Source organism: Cherax quadricarinatus, chromosome 6, assembly GCF_038502225.1.
Source record: "Cherax quadricarinatus isolate ZL_2023a chromosome 6, ASM3850222v1, whole genome shotgun sequence".
Lineage (NCBI taxonomy): Eukaryota > Metazoa > Arthropoda > Malacostraca > Decapoda > Parastacidae > Cherax > Cherax quadricarinatus.
Genome location: NC_091297.1, coordinates 35,598,839 through 35,622,467, shown reverse-complemented (window position 1 = coordinate 35,622,467; position 23,629 = coordinate 35,598,839). Strand labels below are relative to the sequence as shown.

Here is a 23,629-nt window from a genome sequence, read left to right as displayed (position 1 = left end):
TTTGGAAGAAAATGCCAAGCAGGACCTACGTTACTCAGGAGGAAAAGGCACTCCCAGGACATAAGCCTATGAAAAACAGGCTTACTCTGTTGATGTGTGCCAATGCTAGTGGTGATTGCAAAGTGAAGCCTTTATTGGTGTATCACTCTGAAACCCCCAGAGTGTTCAGGAAAAACAATGTCCTCAAGGCTAATTTGTGTGTGCTGTGGAGGGCAAACAGTAAGGCATGGGTCACTAGGGACTTTTTCTATGACTGGTTACACCATGCATTTGCCCCCAATGTGAAAAATTACCTAATTGAAAAGAAATTAGACCTTAAGTGCCTCCTGGTATTAGACAATGCCCCTGGTCATCCTACAGATGAGGCAGAGCGACTTTCTAGGAACATGAGCTTCATTAAGGTGAAGTTTTTGCCTCCTAATACCACTCCTCTCCTGCAGCCCATGGACCAGCAGGTTATTTCCAACTTCAAGAAACTGTACACAAAAGCTATGTTTGAAAGGTGCTTTGTAGTGACCTCAGAAACTCAACTGACTCTAAGAGAGTTTTGGAGAGATCACTTTAGCATCCTAAACATTATAGGTAAGGCTTGGGAGGAAGTGACTAAGAGGACATTGAACTCTGCTTGGAAAAAACTGTGGCCAGAATGTGTAGACAAAAGGGATTTTGAAGGGTTTGAGGCTAACCCTGAGAATCCTATGCCAGTTGAGGAATCCATTGTAGCATTGGGGAGGTCCTTGGGGTTGGAGGTTAGTGGGGAGGACGTGGAAGAGTTGGTGGTGGAGGACAGTGAAGAACTAACCACTGATGAGCTGCTAGATCATCTTGAACAGCAAGAGGGCAGACCTGAGGAAACTGCTTCGGAGGAGGGGAGAGAGAAATTGAAGAAGTTGCCTACTTCTAAGATAAAGGAAATGTGTGCAAAGTGGCTTGAAGTGCAAACCTTTTTTGATGAAAATCACCCTGACACAGCTACTGCAAGCCGTGTTGGCAACCTGTACACTGACAATGTTGTGAACCACTTTAGTTAAGTCATAAAGGAACGAGAGGTACAGGTATCTATGGACAGATATGTTGTGCGACAGAAGTCCAGTGACTCTGAAGCTGGTCCTAGTGGCATTAAAAGAACAAGGGAAGCAACCCCAGAAAAAGACTTGCTGCCTCAAGTGCTAATGGAAGGGGATTCCCCTTCTAAACACTAACACCTCTCCCCTCCTCCCATCCCATCAATCATCACCAGATCTTCAATAAAGGTAAGTGTCATGTAACTGTGCATGTAATATTCAGTTTGTGTGTATTAAAATTAATATTTCATGTGGTAAATTTTTTTTTTTCAATACTTTTGGGTGTCTGGCACAGATTAATTTGATTTCCATTATTTCTTATAGGGAAAATTAACTTGACTAATGATAATTTTGACTAACAATGAGCTCTCAGGAATGGATTAATATCGCTGGTTGAGGGTCCACTGTACAAATATTTTAAGGTAAGTAATGGGTGTACTGTGTGTGCGTTTTACTTTTTATTGTTTTTAATGCCTAGTTCTATTGCTAACTTAATGTATGTTAGTGTAAACTTGTTATCTGGCATTTATATGCATTTATAAGTGGAAAAAATGACATTGTTTTCTTTCTGGCAATGTCTGCTTTCCAGCTGTAGCCTGGAACCTAACCTGCTGTATAAGTGGAGTAAGATAAGACAAGAGATAAAATTTTGTTTGGATTTTTAACCCCAGAAGGTTAGCCACCCAGGATAACCCAAGAAAGTCAGTGCGTCATTGAGGACTGTCTGTCTTATTTCCATTAGGGTCCTCAATCTTGTCCCCCAGGATGCGACCCACACCAGTCGACTAATACCCAGGTACCTATTTGCTGCTAGGCGAACAGGACAACAGGTGTAAGGAAATGTGTCAAAATGTTTCCACCCCGCCGGGAATCGACCCTGGGCCCTCCGTGTGTGAAGCGAGAGCTCTACCAGCCACGCCACGGGGTCGCCCACAGCCCTACTCTATTTCAAATTATTCTTGGATGATACACTTGTAGCCAATATGCATGTTTCAGTGAAATGTCAGCTTCACAAGTAGAGAGATAGCGCTGCATCAGAGACGTGTTTGTTCTGTGCAACACTTCTGCTCATGCAACATGTTCATAAAAGGAATATATCAGCATGCTGGAGTGCATATAAATTTTTATCAACACTAGCTTTCACTGAAATAGTAGTATTATCTGAAGGTAGGCTTTCCTTCAAGGAATATATATATATACCCAGAACAAGACATCACTTTAGTATCAAACTGTTTGTGATGTCTGATCATGAAACTGGTAGAGTATTAGATATTATTGTGTATACAGGCAAGAAAATCTTAGAAAACACCAGACCTTTCAGGAATACCAGCTACTGTTGTCATGAAAATGATGGTACCCTATCTTAGCAAGGAAAATAATTGATGCACAGATAACTGGCATACAAGCCCTTCACATTTTGTGGATTTCTTTAAGGTTAACAATACAGAAATTTGTGGGACAGTGCAAGGAAATAAAAAAAAATATATGCCATCATTCAGAAACCATTAACTCATAATGAAGTGCAAGTACTTCATGCCAAAGACACGATGACATTCAGATGAACTGATAATAGGGCTGTAATAGCACTGACAACCTTACATACATGATATGAAACAAACTGGTAATGTGTATTAGACATACATAAAAGCGCATTGGAAAACCACTTGCAATTATCAATTACACTAACAAGCATTTGGTTGACAAATCAGACAGACAAATTTAAAAAGTTATACATACAAGCAAGGATCAAAATTATTTTGCTAGCCCCTAAAGTGTCATACCTGCTTAATGTTAATATCTGTGTGTGGCTGGAACCATTTTGCAACCAGCAATGCGCCCATCTCCAAAGACTGCTGAGATGGTTGTCTTGCCATAAACTCTTCCCATTCACGAATGCATATTCCTTGACGAACATGGCTCATTACTTTTAAGGCATAGTACTTCTCTGTCATGTTTTCAAATCTGTGCATAAAAAGATACTACTTTAAAAAATATGATAGAAATACACAAAGGGCATTTTTATGACAATGGTTAATTTAAGATAAACATTTCAATAAATATACTGTACATAAATAAGGTAAAAAAGTGGATGCAATTTTTGGTGTAGGAAGTTGCAATAAAGCTTCATATAAAGGCCTCTCAAAATTATTCTAAATATAATTTTTACATTTTCACACACTTTATCCAAATTTACCAAGAACACAAGGATAGAGCAGAAAGGAATATTATTTAATGTTCTTAATTATCACATGAAAACATGATTATATATCTGCACAAAGAGTTTAAATTAAAATTTCGCATAACGGTTATAAAATTTTGTAACAGATAATTCTTCCTCAGGAAGGTTGTGTGGAGCAACTTTTATGCTCTTGAGAACACTAGCATTTTTCAACAAGATGTTTCAAATATAATTTACTGCATGTACCAATCTGTGCAACAATAAAAAACAAAAACTCTCAATTGTCCTTATTAATGAAATATCAATTATTTTTCCATCAGAAACAGATAGAGCTGCAAAAAATTAAATAGAGGAGAATAAATGTTGAGTTTCATCTCTCACTATTAAAAAGTTTTGTTAAGAGTAAACAGTCAAGTACAATATGTCGAGAGGCAGCAGTCAAGACAACACGATAGTTAAGAAGCAGCAGTCAAGACAATACGATAGTTAAGAAGCAGCAGTCAAGACCAAATGATAGTTAAGAAGCAGCAGTCAAGACCAAATGATAGTTAAGAAGCAGCAGTCAAGACCAAATGATAGTTAAGAAGCAGCAGTCAAGACCAAATGATAGTTAAGAAGCAGCAGTCAAGACCAAATGATAGTTAAGAAGCAGCAGTCAAGACAATACGATAGTTAAGAAGCAGCAGTCAAGACCAAATGATAGTTAAGAAGCAGCAGTCAAGACAATACGATAGTTAAGAAGCAGCAGTCAAGACCACATGATAGTTAAGAAGCAGCAGTCAAGATCACATGAGAGTTAAGAAGCAGCAGTCAAGACCACATGATAGTTAAGAAGCAGCAGTCAAGACCACATGATAGTTAAGAAGCAGCAGTCAAGACCAAATGATAGTTGAGAAGCAGCAGTCAAGACCACATGAGAGTTAAGAAGCAGCAGTCAAGATCACATGAGAGTTAAGAAGCAGCAGTCAAGACCAAATGATAGTTAAGAAGCAGCAGTCAAGACCAAATGATAGTTAAGAAGCAGCAGTCAAGACCAAATGATAGTTAAGAAGCAGCAGTCAAGACAACACGATAGTTAAGAAGCAGCAGTCAAGACAACACGATAGTTAAGAAGCAGCAGTCAAGACAACACGATAGTTAAGAAGCAGCAGTCAAGACAACACGATAGTTAAGAAGCAGCAGTCAAGACCAAATGATAGTTAAGAAGCAGCAGTCAAGACCAAATGATAGTTGAGAAGCAGCAGTCAAGACCACATGAGAGTTAAGAAGCAGCAGTCAAGATCACATGAGAGTTAAGAAGCAGCAGTCAAGACCAAATGATAGTTAAGAAGCAGCAGTCAAGACCAAATGATAGTTAAGAAGCAGCAGTCAAGACCAAATGATAGTTGAGAAGCAGCAGTCAAGACCACATGAGAGTTAAGAAGCAGCAGTCAAGATCACATGAGAGTTAAGAAGCAGCAGTCAAGACCAAATGATAGTTAAGAAGCAGCAGTCAAGACCAAATGATAGTTAAGAAGCAGCAGTCAAGACCAAATGATAGTTAAGAAGCAGCAGTCAAGACCAAATGATAGTTAAGAAGCAGCAGTCAAGACCAAATGATAGTTAAGAAGCAGCAGTCAAGACCAAATGATAGTTAAGAAGCAGCAGTCAAGACCAAATGATAGTTAAGAAGCAGCAGTCAAGACCAAATGATAGTTGAGAAGCAGCAGTCAAGACCACATGAGAGTTAAGAAGCAGCAGTCAAGATCACATGAGAGTTAAGAAGCAGCAGTCAAGACCAAATGATAGTTGAGAAGCAGCAGTCAAGACCAAATGAGAGTTAAGAAGCAGCAGTCAAGACCAAATGATAGTTTAGAAGCAGCAGTCAAGACCACATGAGAGTTAAGAAGCAGCAGTCAAGACCACATGATAGTTAAGAAGCAGCAGTCAAGACTACATCATAGTTAAGAAGCAGCAGTCAAGACCACATGATAGTTAAGCAGCAGCAGTCAAGACCACATGATAGTTAAGAAGCAGCAGTCAAGACCACATGATAGTTAAGAAGCAGCAGTCAAGACCACATGATAGTTAAGAAGCAGCAGTCAAGACCACATGATAGTTAAGAAGCAGCAGTCAAGACAACATGATAGTTAAGAAGCAGCAGTCAAGACTACATAATAGTTGAGAAGCAGCAGTCAAGACCACATAATAGTTGAGAAGCAGCAGTCAAGACCACATGATAGTTAAGAAGCAGCAGTCAAGACCACATGATAGTTAAGAAGCAGCATACAAGACTACATGATAGTTGAGAAGCAGCAGTCAAGACCACTTGATATTTAAGAAGCAGCAGTCAAAACTACATGATGGTTAAGAAGCAGCAGTCAAGACTACATGACAGTTGAGAAGCAGCAGTCAAGATACATGACAGTTGAGAAGCAGCAGTCAAGATACATGACAGTTGAGAAGCAGCAGTCAAGACCACATGATAGTTAACCCTTTCAGGGTTTCGGCCATACTAGTACAGCTTACGCGCCAGGGTCTTTGACGTACTAGTACACTCATAAATTCTAGCACCTTCAAATCTAGTGAGAGAAAGCTGGTAGGCCTACATATGAAAGAATGGGTCTATGTGGTCAGTGTGCGCAGTATAAAAAAATCCTGCAGCACACAGTGCGTAATGAGAAAAAAAAACTTTGACCGTGTTTTTGGATTAAACCAGCAACTTTGCACTCTATTTTCATATGGTATTTATTGTTGTATTCTAGTTTTCCTGGTCTCATTTTATAGAATGGAAGATATATTACAGAAATTGAGATGATTTTGACTGGTTTTACATTGAAAAGTACCTTGAAATTGAGCTCAAAGTAGCAGAAATGTTCGATTTTTACCAAAGTTCAAAAGTAAACAAATCATGCTAAGCATCCAATACACGTCAACTGGTGAGTCTAATATTCTTTCACAAGTGCGCCGATATTATTTATACCATTACTACACTAATGCAGTAGTCTGCATAACAGTAAATCTTCTATTTTTTGTGAGAATAAAAATTCAAAATGTAAGAGGGGTGTGGGGACGTAACTAATGAACAGAGGAAATGTTATTTTAGTGCCAGGAATGCCTTTCTTGTTTATTCTGGACCCTATTTTGAAATTGGCATCTTTTGAAATTTTGCATGAAATTGGCAAAATTGCTAAATTCTGACCACTGTATTGGATAGTTGAAATCGGTAAATGGGTGGTTTCTTGTACTCATTCGATAGAAAAAATGGAGTTCTAGTGAAACAGTTATGATTTCTGTCGACTAGTACATTGGAACTTGCCGAAAATAGGGCTCAAATTGGGCAAAATCGCCGATGCGTAAACATCGTCAAGACTGCTAACTTCAGGAGAGCATAATTCCTTAAGCTTTCCATCAAATTTCATACTTTTGGTGTCATTATGATTGGGAAAAGATTCTCTATCTTTTCATAAGAAAAAATCATTTTTTTTTTTTTTTTTTTTTTTGGAAATTTGAGGGACCCTGAGAACAAGTCTCTGAGAGGGCCTGTGGACCCTGAAAGGGTTAATAAGCAGCAGTCAAGACTTCATGACAGTTAAGAAGCAGCAGTCAAGATCACATAATAGTTAAGAAGCAGTGGTCAAGAATACATGACAGTTAAGAAGCAGCAGTCAAAACTACATGACAGTTAAGAAGCAGCAGTCAAGACTACATGATGGTTAAGAAATGGCAGTCAAGACTACATGACAGTTGAGAAGCAGCAGTCAAGACTACATGGCAGTTGAGAAGCAGCAGTCAAGATTACATGACAGTTAAGAAGCAGCAGTCGAGACTACATAATAGTTAAGAAGCAGCAGTCAAGACAACATGAAAGCTGAGAAACAGCAGTCAAGACTACATGACAGTTGAGAAGTAGCATTCAAGACTACATGACAGTTGAGAAGCAGCAGTTAAGACTACATGACAGTTGAGAAGCAGCAGTCAAGACTACATGATAGTTGAGATGCAGCAGTCAAGACTACATGGTAGTTGAGAAGGAGCAGTCAAGGCTACATGATAGTTGAGAAATATTAGTCAAGACTACATATTTGAGAAACAGAAGTAAAGACTACATGATAGTTTAAAGGCAGTAGTCAAGACTACATGATAGCTGAAAGGCAGTGGTCAAGACTACATGATAGCTGAAAGGCAGTAGTCAAGACTACATGATAGTTAGGAGCAGCAGTCAAGATTACATGAATAGTTGAGAGGCAGCAGTCAGGACTACAAGACAGCTGAGAGGCAGCAATAATTTTAACGAGTCTTCAGGTAAGAAAGTAATGTATTTTCTTCACGTTCTTTTTGGGCATTTTTATCTATGGTCTTCAGTAAAGGATGTATTGGAATGACCAGTATATTATCTCTTTTTTTTTTTTTTTTTAACAAACCGGCCATATCCCACCAAGGCAGGGAGGCTCAAAAAGAAAAATGAAAGTTTCTCTTTTTAAATTTAGTAATTTATACAGGGGAAGGGGTTACTAGGCCCTTGCTCCCGGCATTTTAGTCGCCTCTTACAACACACATGGCTTACGGAGGAAGAATTCTGTTCCACTTCCCCATGGAGATAAGCGGAAATAAACAAGAACAAGAACTAGAAAGAAAATAGAAGAAAACCTTGAAAATAGAAGAAAACCCACATTATCTCCCTGTATCATACAAAAATCTGTCTTCAGAGAAAATCATTCTATTACATCAATTCAGATTCTGAGTCATTACCCTCTCAGTCATAAGGGCATTAAACCTGCTGGGGGTCACAAAGAACCCAAGAAATGGGAGGCAGAGTTGATTTAGTTCCTTGGATCAAAAGCCATTCACCAATACAAATATTATCTGTTTATTGTTTTCTCTTCTGCTGCTAATCACATGATGGTTGCCTTTAAGCACTGTGAGTTGTCTACATCCTCTTCATGTGTTACCATATCATACTTGATCAGATGTACATGCATACACACTGCCTCTACACAGGAGACATCAAGTAAGTTTAGGTAAACCGAAAACATGCAGTACAGTATCTAAATTGCTATACAGTATAGTTTTGTTCTTCCTTTTTGCATGGTTATGTCCTATTAAATATTCCCAAATCAGAAGTAATACTATAGGTTTAAACTTCATTATTATACAATATGTTGTCAGAATTTTACATTTAACTTGAAAATTTGCTCATGCAATTTTACTTGTACTGTATTTATAGTGGCATTCTAGTGAAAACAGATCAAAATGACAGTACCTACTTACATATTAGTATAAGGTAAATAATAAACATACATTAGTAAAAAACTGCAAATACACTCTCACAACAAGCAACCTCCCTTATAACACTGTGGGATGACTTCGATGCCGGCAACACCCGCTGCCAGTTAGGCCTAGGCTGAACAGGTTGCCGTTGTTCTTGTGGTTCAAGTTGTACTGGCTCCCTAGGATGTCTTTCGCAATACAAAAGATTTGCGTTAACTCCAAAGGTGAAGCTATGCATTTATGACATTAGTTTTCACCAGTTTAAATAGCGTAATCATGAAATGAAAATTCTAATATTAGCTATTACCAAGCAATATGTGGAAGCACACATCTGCTGAGTGAATAATGGATATTATCTACCTGTTGTAGGTGAGGGAGTGTAGCAATGTACATTCAGTGGTGTCCCTTAAATGTCTAGGATATATTACTTTTAAAATATTCCTGAGTTGAACAGATTTTATGTAAGTAGATTTTAGGTAAAATAGTACAATAAACATCAGAATACCCAAGCAAGGACATGCCCAAGCATGAAATAACAATAAACAAACAAACAAAGTTTATTTCTTTGCAAGGTTACATAGAGATTATGAAATTACAATAATGGGGTACAGTGCAAAGAGAGCCACTATCATGCCTAGGCATTATGGGCAGACTTAATTTAATGGCTTACATACTACTCAATACCAAAGAAATTGATCACTTTGTTTAAGTTATACATCTTCTTTGGTTATAGCAGACAGTAGTCTTATTCTAATTACAACAGATTCATTAGTGAATATTGAAATTAAATTATGGGAATATAACATTGTGAGTTGTTGAAAGTAGTGTACAGTATGAGAATGATACAATTGAGTGTAAGGCACTATTGTTTTGGGTAGGTACTTATACTACAAAGCAGGATTAATAATGTATGAACTTTGGGCATCTAGATTTGAAGATTAAGCTTTAGATAATTTTTTGGTAAACTTAAATATTGAGTACTGAGTATTTAGTTTAGGGTGAGTAGGTGGTTTTTGAGAAGAGCCTTAAACTAGTGTTCAGACCTGGTTACCTTAGTATTTACTGGTAACGAATTCCAAATTTTGGGGCCCTTTATGTCCATAGAGTTTTTACACAGTGAGATACAGACATGGAGTACATCAGAAAGAGATTTGTGTCTTGTGTTGTTGAGGGAGAGGGATGAGGAAGGAGGAGGAGGAGGAGGAGGAAGGAGGAGGAGGAGGAAGGAGGAGGAGGAGGAGGAGGAGGGAGGAGGAGGAAGGAGGAGGGAGGAGGGAGGAGGGAGGGAGGAGGAGGGAGGAGGGAGAAGGAGGGAAAAGGAGGAGGGAGGAGGAGAGGAGGGAGGAGGAGGGAGGGAGGAGGAGAGAGGAGGGAGGAGGAGGAGGGAGGAGGAGGAGGGAGGAGGAGGGAGGAGGAGGAGGGAGGAGGAGGAGGGAGGAGGAGGAGGGAGGAGAAGGGAGGGGAGGAGGGGAGGAGGAGGAGGGAGGGGAGGAGGGAGGAGGAGGACAGAGGAGGAGGGAGGAGGAGGACGGAGGAGGAGAGAGGAGGAGGGAGGAGGAGGGAGGAGGAAGAGGGAGGAGGAGGAGGGAGGAGGAGAAGGGAGGAGGAGAAGGGAGGAGGAGGAGGGAGGGAGGAGGAGGGAGGGAGGAGGAGAGGAGGAGGAGGAGGGAGGAGGAGGGAGGGAGGGAGGAGGGGAGGAGGAGGAGGAGGAGGAGGAGGAGGAGGAGGGAGGAGGAGGAGGAGGAGGGAGGAGGGAGGAGGAGGAGGAAGGGGAGGAGGGAGGAGGGGAGGAGGGAGGAGGAGGAGGAGGGAGGGAGGAAGGAGGAGGAGGAAGAGGAGGAGGAGGAGGAGGAGGAGGAGGAGGAGGAGGGAGGGAGAGGAGGAGGGAGGAGGAGGAGGAGGGAGGAGGAGGAGGTAGGAGGGATGAGGAGGGAGGAGGAGGGAGGGGGGAGGAGGGAGGAGAAGGGAGGGAAGGGAGGAGAGGGAGGAGGGAGAGGGAAGGGAGGATGAGGAGGAGGAGGAGGAGGAGGAGGAGGAGGAGGAGGAGGAGGAGGAGGAGGAGGAGGAGGGAAGAGGAGGGAGGAGGAGGAGGAGGAGGAGGAGGAGGAGGAAGAGGGAGGAGAAGAGGAGGAGGGAGGAGGAGGAGGGCGGAGGAGGAGGCAGGAGGAGGGTGGGAGGAGGGAGGGAGGGAGGGAGGGAGGGGGAGGGGGAGGAGGAGGAGGAGAGGAGGAGGGAGGAGGAGAAGGGAGAAGGGAGGAGGAGGAGGGAGGAGGAGAGGAGGAGGGAGGAGAAGGGAGGAGGAGGGAGGAGGAGGGAGGAGGAGGAGGGAGAGGAGGGAGGAGGAGAAGGGAGGAGGAGGAGGGAGAAGGAGGGCGTGGGAGGGAGGAGGAGGGAGGAGGAGGAGAGAGGGAGGGAGGAGGAGGGAGAAGGGACAAGGAGAGAGGAGGGAGGGAGGAGGAGGAGAGGGGAGGAGGGAGGGAGGAGGAGGATGAGGAAGGAGGAGGAGGGAGGAGGAGGGAGGAGGAGGAGGAGGAGGAGGAGGAGGAGGAGGGAGGGAGGAGGGAGGAGGGAGGAGGAAGGAGGGAGGAGGAGGAGGGAGGAGAAGGAGGAGGAGAGGAGGAGGAGGGAGGAGGGAGAGGGAGAAGAGAGGGAGGAGGAGGGACGAGGATGGAGGAAGAGGAGGAGGAAGAGGGAGGAGGAGGGAGGAGGAGGAGGGAGGATGGAGGAGGAGGGAAGAGGAGGGAGGGAGGAGGAGGGAGGGAGGAGGAGGGAGAGGAGGAGGAGGAGGAGGGAGGAGGAGGAGGGAGGAGGGAGGAGGAGGGGGAGGGGGAGGGGAGGGGGAGGAGGGAGGAGGGAGGGAGGAGGAGAGGAGGAGGGAGGAGGGAGGAGGAGGAGGGAGGAGGAGGAGGAGGAGGAGAAGGGGGAGGAGGAGGAAGGAGGAGGAGGGAGGAGGGAGGAGGAGGGAGGGAGGAGAGAGGAGGAGGAGGGAGGAGGGGAGGAGGGAGGAGAAGGGGAGGAGGAGGGAGGAGGAGGAGGAGGAGGGAGGAGGAGGGAGGAGGAGGAGGAGGAGGAGGAGGGAGGGAGGGAGGAGGGAGGAGGAGGAGGGAGGAGGAGGAGGAGGAGGAGGAGGAGGGAGGAGAAGGAGGGAGGAGAAGGGAGGAGGAGGAAGGGAGGGAGGAGGAGGAGGGAGGAGGGAGGAGGAGGAGGGAGGAGGAGGGAGGGAGGGAGGGAGGAGGAGGGAGGGAGGGGGGAGGGGGAGGGAGGAGGGAGGAGGGAGGAGGGAGGAGGAGGAGGGAGAAGGGAGAGGAGGAGGGAGGAGGGGAGAGGAGAGGGAGGAGGGAGGAGGAGGGAGGGAGGAGGGAGGAGGAGAAGGAGGAGGAGGAGGGAGAAGGAGGGAGGAGAAGGAGGGAGGAGGAGGGGGAGGAGGGAGGAGGAGAGAGGAGAGAGGAGGGATGGAGAAGGGACAGGAGAGAGGAGGGGAGGAGGAAGAGGGAGGAGAAGGGAGGAGGGAGGAGGAGGAGGGAGGAGGAGGAGGAGGGAGGAGGAGGAGGAGGAGGAGGAGGAGGAGGGAGGAGGGAGGGAGGAGGAGGAGGGAGAAGGGGATGAGGAGAGAGGAGGGGAGGGAGGAAGAGGGAGAAGGAGGAGGAGGGAGGGAGGAGGAAGAGGAGAGGAAGAGGGAGGAGGAGGGAGGAGGAGGAGGGAGGAGGAGGAGGGAGGAGGAGGAGGGGAGGATGGAGGAGGAGGGAAGAGGAGGGAGGGAGGAGGGAGGAGGGAGGAGGAGGGAGGAGGGAGGACGAGGAGGAAGAGAGGGAGGAGGAGGAGGAGGAGGAGGGAGAAGGGAGGAGGAGGAGGGAGGAGAGAGGAGGAAGAGGGAGGACGGGGAGGAGGAGGAAGGAGGAAGGAGGAGGAGGAAGAGGAGGACGAGGAGGAGGAGAGGAGAGAAGGGAGGAGGGGAGGAGGGAGGAGGAGGGAGGAGGAGGAGGAGGAGGAGGAGGAGGAGGGAGGAGGGAGGAGGAGGAGAGAGGAGTAGGGAGGAGGGAGGAGGAAGACGGAGAAGGGAGGAGGAGGGAGGAGGGAGGGACGAGGGAGGAGGGAGAGGAGGAGGGGAGGGAGGAGGAGGAGGAGGAGGGAGGAGGAGGAGGAGGAGGAGGAGGGAGGAGGAGGAGGGAGGAGGAGGGAGGAGGAGGGAGGAGGAGGAGGGAGGAGGAAGGAGGAGGAGGAGGAGGGAGGAGGAGGCAGCGTGCAGCAGAGGTGGGGGAGGAGGAGGAGGAGGAGGAGGAGGAGGGAGGAGGGGGAGGGAGGAGGAGGGAGAGGAGGGAGGGAGGGAGGAGGAGGGAGAGGGAGGAGGTGGTGGTGGGGGGGGAAGGAGGAGGAGGAGGAGGAGGAGGAGGAGGGAGAGGGAGGAGGAGGGAGGAGGGGGAGGAGGAGGGAGGAGGGAGGAGGGAGGAGGAGGAGGGAGGAGGAGGAGGGAGGAGGAGGAGGGAGGAGGGAGGAGAAGGGAGGAGGAAAGGGAGGGAGGGGAGGGAGGAGGAGGAGGAGGCAGAGGAGGAGGGAGGAGGAGGGGAGGGAAGGGGGGAGGAGGGAGGGAGGAGGAGGAGGAGGAGGAGGAAGAGGAGGGAGGAGGAGGAGGGAGGAGGAGGAGGAGGGAGAAGGGAGGAGAAGGGAAGAGGAGGAGGGAGGAAGAGGAGGAGGGAGGAGGAGGAGGAAGGAGGAGGAGGAGGGAGGAGGAGGAGGGAGGAGGAGGGGGAGGGGGGAAGAGGGAGGAGGAGGGAGGGAGGAGGAGGAGGGAGGAGGAGGAGGGAAGAGGAGGAGGGAAGAGGAGGAGGGAAGAGGAGGAGGGAGGACGAAGAGGGAAGACGAGCGTGCCTCACTCGTCCCGTGGATGCCAGTGTTTACAAGCAGCCAGCCACCGTGGGCACATCCAAACATACAATCGGAACATTTCATATTATCACAGGATTTTAAGTGATTGTACCTGCAAAATAAGTCACCATGGGCCCCAAGAAAGCTTCTAGTGCCAACCCTGTGGTAGAAAGGGTGAGAAATACTATCGTACCACAGTCAGCTGCTGCTGCACCACCATCAGCTGTTGCTGGACCAGTCAGCTGTTGCTGGACCAGTCAGCTGTTGCTGGATCAGTCAGCTGTTGCTGCACCATGGTCAGCTGTTGCTGCACCACAGTCAGCTGTTGCTGCACCACAGTCAGCTGTTGCTGCACCACAGTCAGCTGCTGCTGCACCACAGTCAGCTGCTGCTGCACTACGGTCAGCTGTTGCTGCACCACAGTCAGCTGTTGCTGCACCACAGTCGGCTGTTGCTGCACCACCATCAGCTGTATTACTCGAAGATGTGGAGAGTGTGTTGTTGGTGTGGCTTAACGGGAAACAATTACCGAGAAACTATTAACCCCAGAGGGTTAGCCACCCAGGATAACCCAAGAAAGTCAGTGCATCATCGAGGACTGTCTAACTTATTTCCATTGGGGTCCTTAATCTTGTCCCCCAGGATGTGACCCACAACAGTTGACTAACACCCAGGTGAACAGGAAAAAATGCCTGGAACTAGTGGTCATATTGGTGAATTTAAGGCCAGCAAAGGTTGGTTTGAGAGATTTAAGAATTGTAGTGGCATACACAGTGTGATAAGGCATGGTGAAGCTGAAAAATTCCAACCCCAACAAGTGTTCAACTGTGACGAAACAGGCCTGTTCTGGAAGGAAATGCCAAACAGGACCTACATTACTCAGGAGGAAAAGGCAATCCCAGGACACAAGCCTGTGAAAGAGAGGCTAACTCTCATGTTTTGTTGTAATGCTAGTGGGGATTGCAAAGTGAAGCCTTTACTCGTGTAGCACTCTGAAAATCCCAGAGTGTTCAAGAAAAATAATGTCTCATCACTCATCAATACTCTTCAATAAAGGTAAACGTCATTTTAACATTTATTTATGTAGTTATTATGCATATCTTATTGTTTTCTTTGTAGGGAAATGTATATTTCATGAAAAAAAAAAAAAATTAATACTTTTGGCTGTTTGGAACAGATTAATTAGATTTCCATTATTTCTTATGGGGAAAATTAACTTGGCTAACGACGAGCTCTCAGGAACGGATTAATATCGTTGGTCGAGAGTCCACTGTATACTCAAAAATTCTAGCGGCTTCAAATCAAGCAGGAGAAAGCTGGTAGGCCCACATGTGAGAGAATGGGTCTGTGTGGTCAGTGTGCACCATATAAAAAAAAATCCTGCAGCACGCAGTGCATAATGAGAAACAAAAAAACTCCAACCGTGTTTTTGGATTAAAACTCCGAATTTGTGGTGTATTTTCATATAGTATTTATGGTTGTATTCTCATTTTCATGGTCTCATTGGATAGAATGGAAAATGTATTATAGAAATAGAGGTGATTTTGACTGGTTTTACTATGAAAAGAACCTTGAAATGGAGCTCAAATTAGCCAACTAGCCATTCTAATATGCAGTCATGAATGGAGTGACATTATTTATACAATTATTATAATATTGCAGTAGTCTGCATAACAGTAAATCTTCCATTTTTTGTTTGAATAAAAATTAAAAATAGAAAGCAAGGGTAATATCAGAGGGGCCTGGAGACGTGACTGATGAACAAAGAAAATGTTATTTTAGAGCCAGGAATGTCTGCATTGTTCATTATGGACCCTATTTTGAAATTGGCATATTTTTTAATTTGCGTGAAATTGGCCAAATTGCAAATTTCTGACAACGTTATTGGGTAATTGAAATCGGTAAATGGGCAGTTTCTTGTACTCAATCGATAGAACAAATGGAGTTCTAAAGAAATAACTATGAGTTTGGTCAACTGGAACAATGAAATCAGCCAAAAATAGGGCTCAAAGTGGGCAAAATCGCCGATTCGTAAATAATGCTGAGGTTGTTAACTTTGCGAGAGCGTAATTCTATAAGTTTTCCATCAAATTTCATTTGTTTGGTGTCACTATTATCGGGAAAAGATTCTCTATCATTTTGTAAGAAAAAATAATTTTTTTTTTTTTTCAAAATTTTTCGACACCAGGAGACACCTCAGGATTTGGGGTTGTGACAGTCAAAGGGTTAAAAGAGGAGTGTTAATATGATATTACGTCAGTGAATCCTTGGTGTTTGCCGCACTGTTTGCTCTTGCTGGCGCTCAATTTAACTGGCGCTCCCACAAGGAACTAAGTGGTCTCAGATTTTTTTAATACCTCACACACTGAGTGTTAGGACCCATTTTATGCTGACAAGGCATCTCAGGCCAATCTTGTCAAATTTCAAGGCAGGAAAAATAAAATGTATGTATACGTTTGGGGCGCTATGTGTAAGAACGTAGTATATATATGTTTGGACCGTTTAACCCGTAAACGGTCCAAGCAGATCTATGTTCACATGTGTAGTGCTGCAAAAGTAGATCTACGTTTTTGTTACATATTTTTAAATATAACAAAAAAAAAAGATCAAAGTTTTTTTAGACATTTTCAAATGTTAAAAAAAAAAAAAAAAAGATCTACTTTTTTTACATACTGTACTTTCAAATGTTGAAAAAACGTATATATACGTTTGGACCGTTTACAGGTTAAGGGTTAAGCCTAAAAAAAAAAAAAAAATGTGATCAGTACTTACCGAGATATAGAGGCATAAAGTTGGCAGAAAATGAGCTGCGTATGGCAATAACAGCGAATGCCACTCACCCGGTACACTTATATTTACTCCCATTTGAAGGTTTCTTGAATTTTTTAATATTTTATTTTTTTCAAGTAACTCATGTGGCCTGTGAGACCAAAGTAAGGTGCAATGTACATATATACACTCGTTGTATGCAACACAATAACTGCACAAACAATATTATGATTATATTGTTTACAAAACTTGTTTACACAAACCAACAATACAAAAAAAATTTTATTACTATTGTTCTATAATATATATACACATATAGAGTCATTGGACACTTTCCAAGAACTGCTATTAGCTTCTGGAAGCTTGGTGTTGTGTATGTGTGTGGACTTCTAAATGTGCTGAGTCTGGGTGTGGCTGCTGTCAAAATGACAAATTATACCATCACTCACTACCTTTACTGCCTGTCAACATTCATGGGGTTCCAAGCCTACTTCCCCACCGTCCTTCTTTCCTACCTACCTTCCTTCCTTTCTTCATTACTTCTTCTTTCTGTCCTTCCTTCCTTCCTTCTTCTTTCCTTAATTCCTTCCTTTCATCTCATCCTTCCTTCCTTCCTTCCTGCCTTCCTTTCTTCCTTCATTCCATCTTTCTTTCTTTCAACACACCGGCCGTATCTCACCAAGGCAGGGTGGCCCAAAAGGAAAAACAAAAGTTTCTCCTTTTACATTGAGTAATATATACAGGAGAAGAGGTTACTAGCCCCTTGCTCCCGGCATTTTAGTCGCCTCTTACAACACGCATGGCTTACGGAGGAAGAATTCTATTCCACTTCCCCATGGAGATAAGAAGAAATAAACAAGAATAAGAACTAGAAAGAAAATAGAAGAAAACCCAGAGGGGTGTGTATATATATGCTTGTACATGTATGTGTAGTGTGACCTAAGTGTAAGTAGAAGTAGCAAGATGTACCTGAAACCTTGCATATTTATGAGACAGAAAAATGGACACCAGCAATCCTACCATCATGTAAAACAATTACAGGCTTTCGTTTTACACTCACTTGGCAGGACGGTAGTACCTCCATGGGCGGTTGCTGTCTGCCAATCTACTACCTATAATTCCTTCCTTCCTTATTTATTTATTTATTTATTAATTTGAACATGATACAGAGAAGTACAAAGGAAAACAGTAATTAAGTGTAAGTTCTTCTTTCCTTCCTTCCTTCTTCTTTCCTTCCTTCCTTCCTTCCTTTCTTTCTTTCTTTCTTAATTCTTTCCTTTCCTCCTTCCTTTCATCTCTTCCTTCTTTCTGGTATCCTGGGAATTGCTTTTGGTCACAAACTCCTCAAAACCATGAAATTCGTCTTCAGAGACACTTCTATCTGTGTTAGAGCTATCACTGGGGTAGAGAAGTCCCAGATTTGCCGGGGAGTCAGATATTTCTTACCACTAGGCATGCTGAACAAGAACTACTGAAACAGCATTCCCACAATGTACCACTGGCTCCCCGATTTTTTTTATACTGCGCACACTGACCATGGAAACCCATTCTCTCACATGTGGGCCTACCAGCTTTCTCCCTCTTGATTTGAAGCCGCTAGAATTTACGTGTATTAACCCTTTCAGGGTCCACAGGCCCTCTCAGAGACTTGTTCTCAGGGTCCCCCAAATTTCAAATCAAAAAAAATTATTTTTTCTTATGAAAAGATAGAGAATCTCTTCCTGATCATAATGACACCAAAAGAATGAAATTTGATGGAAAACTTACAGAATTATGCTCTCGCGAAGTTAGCGGTCTCAACGATGTTTACGCATCGGCGATTTTGCCCACTTTGAGCCCTATTTTCGGCCAATTCAATGTACTAGTCGGCAAAAATCATAACTATTTCACTAGAACTCCATTTTTTCTATCGAATGAGTACAAGAAACCACCAATTTACCAATTTCAACTATCCAATACAGTAGTCAGAATTTATCAATTTTTGCCAATTTCACACAAATTTCAAAAGATGCCAATTTCCAAATAGGGTCTAGAATAAACAAGAAAAACATTCCTGGCACTAAAATAACATTTCCTCTGTTTATTAGTCATGTCCCCAGGCCCCTCTTACATTTCTTTTGCTTTCCACTTCAAATTTTTATTCTCACAAAAAAAAATAAGATTTACTGTTATGCAGACTACTGCATTAGTGTAGAAATGGTATAAATAATATTGGCGCACTTGTGAAAGAATATTAGACTCACCAGTTTACGTGTATTGGGCGCTTAGCATGATTTGTTTACTTTTGAACTTTGGTAAAAATCGAACATATTTGCTACTTTGAGCTCAATTTCAAGGTACTTTTCATTGTAAAACCAGTCAAAATCATCTCAATTTCTGTAATATGTCTTCCATTCTATACAATGAGACCAGGAAAACTAGAACACACCAATAAATACCATACGAAAATATAGTGCAAAGTCGCTGTTTTAATCCAAAAACACAAAGTTGTTTTTTTCTCATTAAGCACTGTGTGCTGCAGGATTTTTTTATACTGCGCACACTGACCACATAGACCCATTCTTTCATATGTAGGCCTACCAGCTTTCTCTCACTAGATTTGAAGGCGCTAGAATTTATGCGTACTAGTATGTTATGGACACTGGCGTGTAAGCCGTACTAGTATGGTCGAAACCCTAAAAGGGTTAATACATAAAAAACACTGGCTTGTAAGACGTATATATACAGCCGAAACAGTCAAAGGGTTAAAAAAGCATAATAACATCACACTCGGATTCACCTCCAACTGCAATATGAAATTAATAAAAACAGGCCACTGAATATAACATTTCATACACAGGTTAAGCACAAGGAAAAACTGCTCAAGAAAGCTAAAGCCATAAAGCAACCGAATGGATATAAAGACATATAAATTACAGAGGGCTTTTCAAATGAGGATAGGGAAAAAATAAAGAATTTATAAACACTACTTGGAGGTTAAATGAGGATAGAAGTAAGGAAGAACATAAAAAGTTTTTTGCAGAGTGATGAGTCCATACCAACTTGTCCAATGATAAGGTAATGAGAACATGCCTGATTAACCACACTAAAATAAAAGAAAATACAAATTGAAACATTACTAACATGGATCAGTAATTTCTGAAAGACTATATTTGACGGGTTTTATGCATGAGAAAAAAAAACTGATATAGTCTGTATAACTGAAAGTATAAAAACATTTTGAATGAGGCTGTATTGATGGAGACTACTAGATGTGGAGAAGACACAGTTTGTAGGCAGTGGGTAAGAAGAGAGGGACAGTGGGTAAGAGGAGAGGGGCAGTGGGCAAGAAGAGAGGGACAGTGGGTAAGAAGAGAGGGACAGTGGGTAAGAAGAGAGGGGCAGTGGGCAAGAAGAGAGGGACAGTGGGTAAGAAGAGAGGGACAGTTGGCAAGAAGAGAGGGACAGTGGGTAAGAGAGGGACAGTGGGTAAGAAGAGAGGGACAGTGGGTAAGAAGAGAGGGACAGTGGGTAAGAAGAGAGGGACAGTGGGTAAGAAGAGAGGGACAGTGGGTAAGCCTGTAGGTATGTGGGTGACACTGAAAAGTGGGACATTGCTAAATGGGAGATGGACACAAAAAGAAAGCTAGCACCAGGTAGGGTAGGCTCCAAAACCTGGTCAAGGACAGACAAGGTTATCTGCCCGATGAACTCATTCCACCTCTAAATCGACAGGATGGGACCACCTCTGCTAGTAGTCAAGAGAAAGCGGACCTCTTTGCCGAACACTTTGCTACCAAAATGCAAGTTCCTGGTCGAGCAAGGGACCCTCCTTGGCTAGCAGCAAAAACTGTGTCAAAACTGTCAGTGGTGACAATAAGGCAGGAGGAGGTGTACTTCCTTCTTAAATCGCTTGACCAAGAAAAGGCTGTGGGCACAGACAACTTGAGCCCAAGATTGCTGAGAAAATGTGCAGACCAGCTAGCAGCACCTCTAACTCACATCTTTCAGTACTGCCTAGTTCAGTGTAAATGGCCTTCTCTGTGAAAAGAGGCAAATGTAGTCCCTGTTCACAAAAAAAAGAGCAGAGCAGAAATCAGAAACTACAGACCAGTGTCACTCCTGTCAATCACTTGCAAGCTCCTTGAGACAATAATCTCAAGACAAATGACAGTTTTTTTGACTACCACTTGCTACTTTGTGACTGTCAATATGGCTTCAAGAAAGGTTACTCTGCTGCTGATATGTTGTTAAACCTCTCCACTAAGTGGCACCAGTCACTGGATGAATCCAAAGTCAGCTGTATGGTAGCACTGGACACTGCTGGTGCTTTCGACCGGGTAAGAAGAGAGGGACAGTGGGTAAGAAGAGAGGGACAGTGGGTAAGAAGAGAGGGACAGTGAGCAAGAAGAAAGGGACAGTGGGTAAGAAGAGAGGGACAGTGGGTAAGAAGAGAAGGACAGTGGGTAAGAGAGAGGGATAGTTGGTAAGAAGAGAGGGACAGTGGGTAAGAAGAGAGGAACAGTGGGTAAGAAGAGAGGGACAGTGGGTATGAAGAGATGGACAGTGGGTATGAAGAGATGGACAGTGGGTATGAAGAGATGGACAGTGGGTATGAAGAGATGGACAGTGGGTAAGAAGAGATGGACAGTGGGTAAGAAGAGATGGACAGTGGGTATGAAGAGATGGACAGTGGGTATGAGGAGAAGGACAGTGGGTAAGAAGAGATGGACAGTGGGTATGAAGAGATGGACAGTGGGTATGAAGAGATGGACAGTGGGTATGAAGAGATGGACAGTGGGTAAGAAGAGATGGACAGTGGGTATGAAGAGATGGACAGTGGGTATGAAGAGAGGGACAGTGGGTAAGAAGAGTTGGACAGTGGGTATGAAGATATGGACAGTGGGTAAGAAGAATTGGACAGTGGGTATGAAGAGATGGACAGTGGGTAAGAAGAGAAGGACAGTGGGTAAGAAGAGATGGACAGTGGGTAAGAAGAGAAGGACAGTAGGTAAGAAGAGATGGACAGTGGGTAAGAAGAGATGGACAGTGGGTATGAAGAGAGGGACAGTGGGTATGAAGAGAGGGACAGTGGGTGAGAAGAGAGGGACAGTGGGTATGAAGAGAGGGACAGTTAGTAAGAAGAGAAGGACAGACCAGGGCCTCTTAGCAAAACTGCAAGCTCTGGGAGTTGCAGGCTCTACACTATGTCTCCTCAGTGATTACCTTCATGGTAGATCTCTAAGGGTAGTTCTCAATGGAACAGAAACAGCAAGACATCCTACTGGGGCAAGTGTTCCACAATGGTGAAATTTGACTCCAAACAGACCATGAAAAACCACGTTGTAAATCTTGCAAACAAAGCAGCCAGGAAGGTTACAGCACTTCGCTGTATCTCGCATCTGCTTGACAGCAGGGGTTGCAAGATTTTGTACGAGGCACAAGTACGCTCACACCTTGAGTATGCTCCACTTTCTTGGTTCGCCTGCCCCCCTTCTCATTTGCAACTGCTTGACAGAGTAGAGAACAGAGCAAGATGTCTCACATCTTGCCTGGACCCATCCTGGATAGATCTGTCATTTCAGCAGAGCCTTCAACACAGGAGGGATGTGGGTGGCCTTACTGTTATGTACAAGGCCAATAATGTCAAAGTACCACACTTGTATCCACTTCGAGGACAGTGTGAAGCAAGCTTTTATACCACAAGACGGGCAGAAAGCAGCAACTTCACTTTGGCTGTACCCTTCTCCAGAACTTCACTTCATCTGAGAACATTTATCCCCAGGATGACTCAAGTATGGAACACATTCGTACAGCATTATGATGTCAACAAGATAAAGTCAGCTGATCAAATGAAAATGCTGGCCCATAGATGGCTCCAATTTCATCCTGTTCCTTACTTGTATGTCTCATAACAAAAATGCTTTCAAATGGGCTGATGTAGGTAACAGCTCTTAGCTTGTCAATAAAGTTAAGAATCCTTAACCTGTAAATAGCTTGTCAATAAAGCTAGGGATCCTTAACCTAACCTTGTCAAACCCTGTGTGTGTGTACTCACCTAGTTGAGGTTGCGGGGGTCGAGTCCGAGCTCCTGGCCCCGCCTCTTCACTGATCGCTACTAGGTCACTCTCCCTGAGCCGTGAGCTTTATCATACCTCTGCTTAAAGCTATGTATGGATCCTGCCTCCACTACATCGCTTCCCAAACTATTCCACTTACTGACTACTCTGTGGCTGAAGAAATACTTCCTAACATCCCCTGTGATTCATCTGTGTCTTCAGCTTCCAACTGTGTCCCCTTGTTACTGTGTCCAATCTCTGAACATCCTGTCTTTGTCCACCTTGTCAATTCCTCTCAGTATTTTGTATGTCGTTATCATGTCCCCTATCTCTCCTGTCCTCCAGTGTCGCCAGGTTGATTTCCCTTAACCTCTCTCGTAGGGACATACCTCTTAGCTCTGGGACTAGTCTTGTTGCAAACCTTTGCACTTTCTCTAGTTTCTTCACGTGCTTGGCTAGGTGTGGGTTCCAAACTGGTGCCGCATACTCCAATATGGGCCTAACATACACGGTGTACAGGGTCCTGAATGATTCCTTCATTAAGATGTCGGAATGCTGTTCTGAGGTTTGCTAGGCGCCCATATGCTGCAGCAGTTATTTGGCTTGATGATGCGCTTCAGGAGATGTGCCTGGTGTTATACTCACCCCAAGATCTTTTTCCTTGAGTGAGGTTTGTAGTCTCTGACCCCCTAGACTGTACTCCGCCTGCGGCCTTCTTTGCCCTTCCCCTTTCCCAATCTTCATGACTTTGCACTTGGTGGGATTGAACTCCAGGAGCCAATTGCTGGACCAGGTCGGCAGCCTGTCCAGATCCCTTTGTAGTTCTGCCTGGTCTTCGATCGAGTGAATTCTTCTCATCAACTTCACGTCATCTGCAAACAGGGACACCTCAGAGTCTATTCCTTCCGTCATGTCGTTCACAAATACCAGAAACAGCACTGGTCCTAGGACTGACCCTCCCCGTGGGACCTCCCGCTGGTCACAGGTGCCCACTCTGACACCTCGCCACGCACTCATGACTCGCTGCTGCTTCCTGACAAGTATTCCCTGATCCATTGTAGTGCCTTCCTCTTATCCCTGCTTGTGTGTGTGTGTGTGTGTGTGTGTGTGTGTGTGTGTGTGTGTGTGTGTGTGTGTGTGTGTGAGAGAGAGAGAGAGAGAGAGAGAGAGAGAGAGAGAGAGGAGAGAGAGAGAGAGGAGAGAGAGCAGAGAGAGAGAGAGGAGAGAGAGAGAGAGGAGAGAGAGAGAGAGGAGAGAGAGAGAGGAGAGAGAGAGAGAGAGAGAGAGAGAGAGAGAGAGAGAGAGAGAGAGAGAGAGAGAGAGAGAGAGAGAGAGAGAGAGAGAGAGAGAGAGAGAGAGAGAGAGAGAGAGAGAGAGAGAGAGAGAGAGAGAGAGAGAGAGAGAGAGAGAGAGAGAGAGAGAGAGAGAGAGAGAGAGAGAGAGAGAGAGAGAGAGAGAGAGAGAGA

At 44.4% G+C, this 23,629-nt stretch overlaps 1 protein-coding gene across 2 annotated transcripts in view; it reads right to left on the bottom strand.

Moving 5' to 3' along the window:
- Nucleotides 1-2,815: 2,815 nt before the first annotated feature.
- Nucleotides 2,816-23,629, bottom strand: part of LOC128694270 (F-box only protein 21) — a 70,986-nt gene continuing 50,172 nt past the window's right edge. The window contains exon 3 of one of the 2 annotated variants that reach the window (XM_070081305.1): nucleotides 2,816-3,026. In XM_070081305.1, the coding sequence (XP_069937406.1) occupies nucleotides 2,840-3,026 (187 nt within the window). In that variant the 3' untranslated portion in view covers nucleotides 2,816-2,839. Of the gene's footprint in view, nucleotides 3,027-5,357; nucleotides 8,682-23,629 lie in introns of those variants that run through there. The other variant, XM_070081312.1, reaches the window with a different exon arrangement.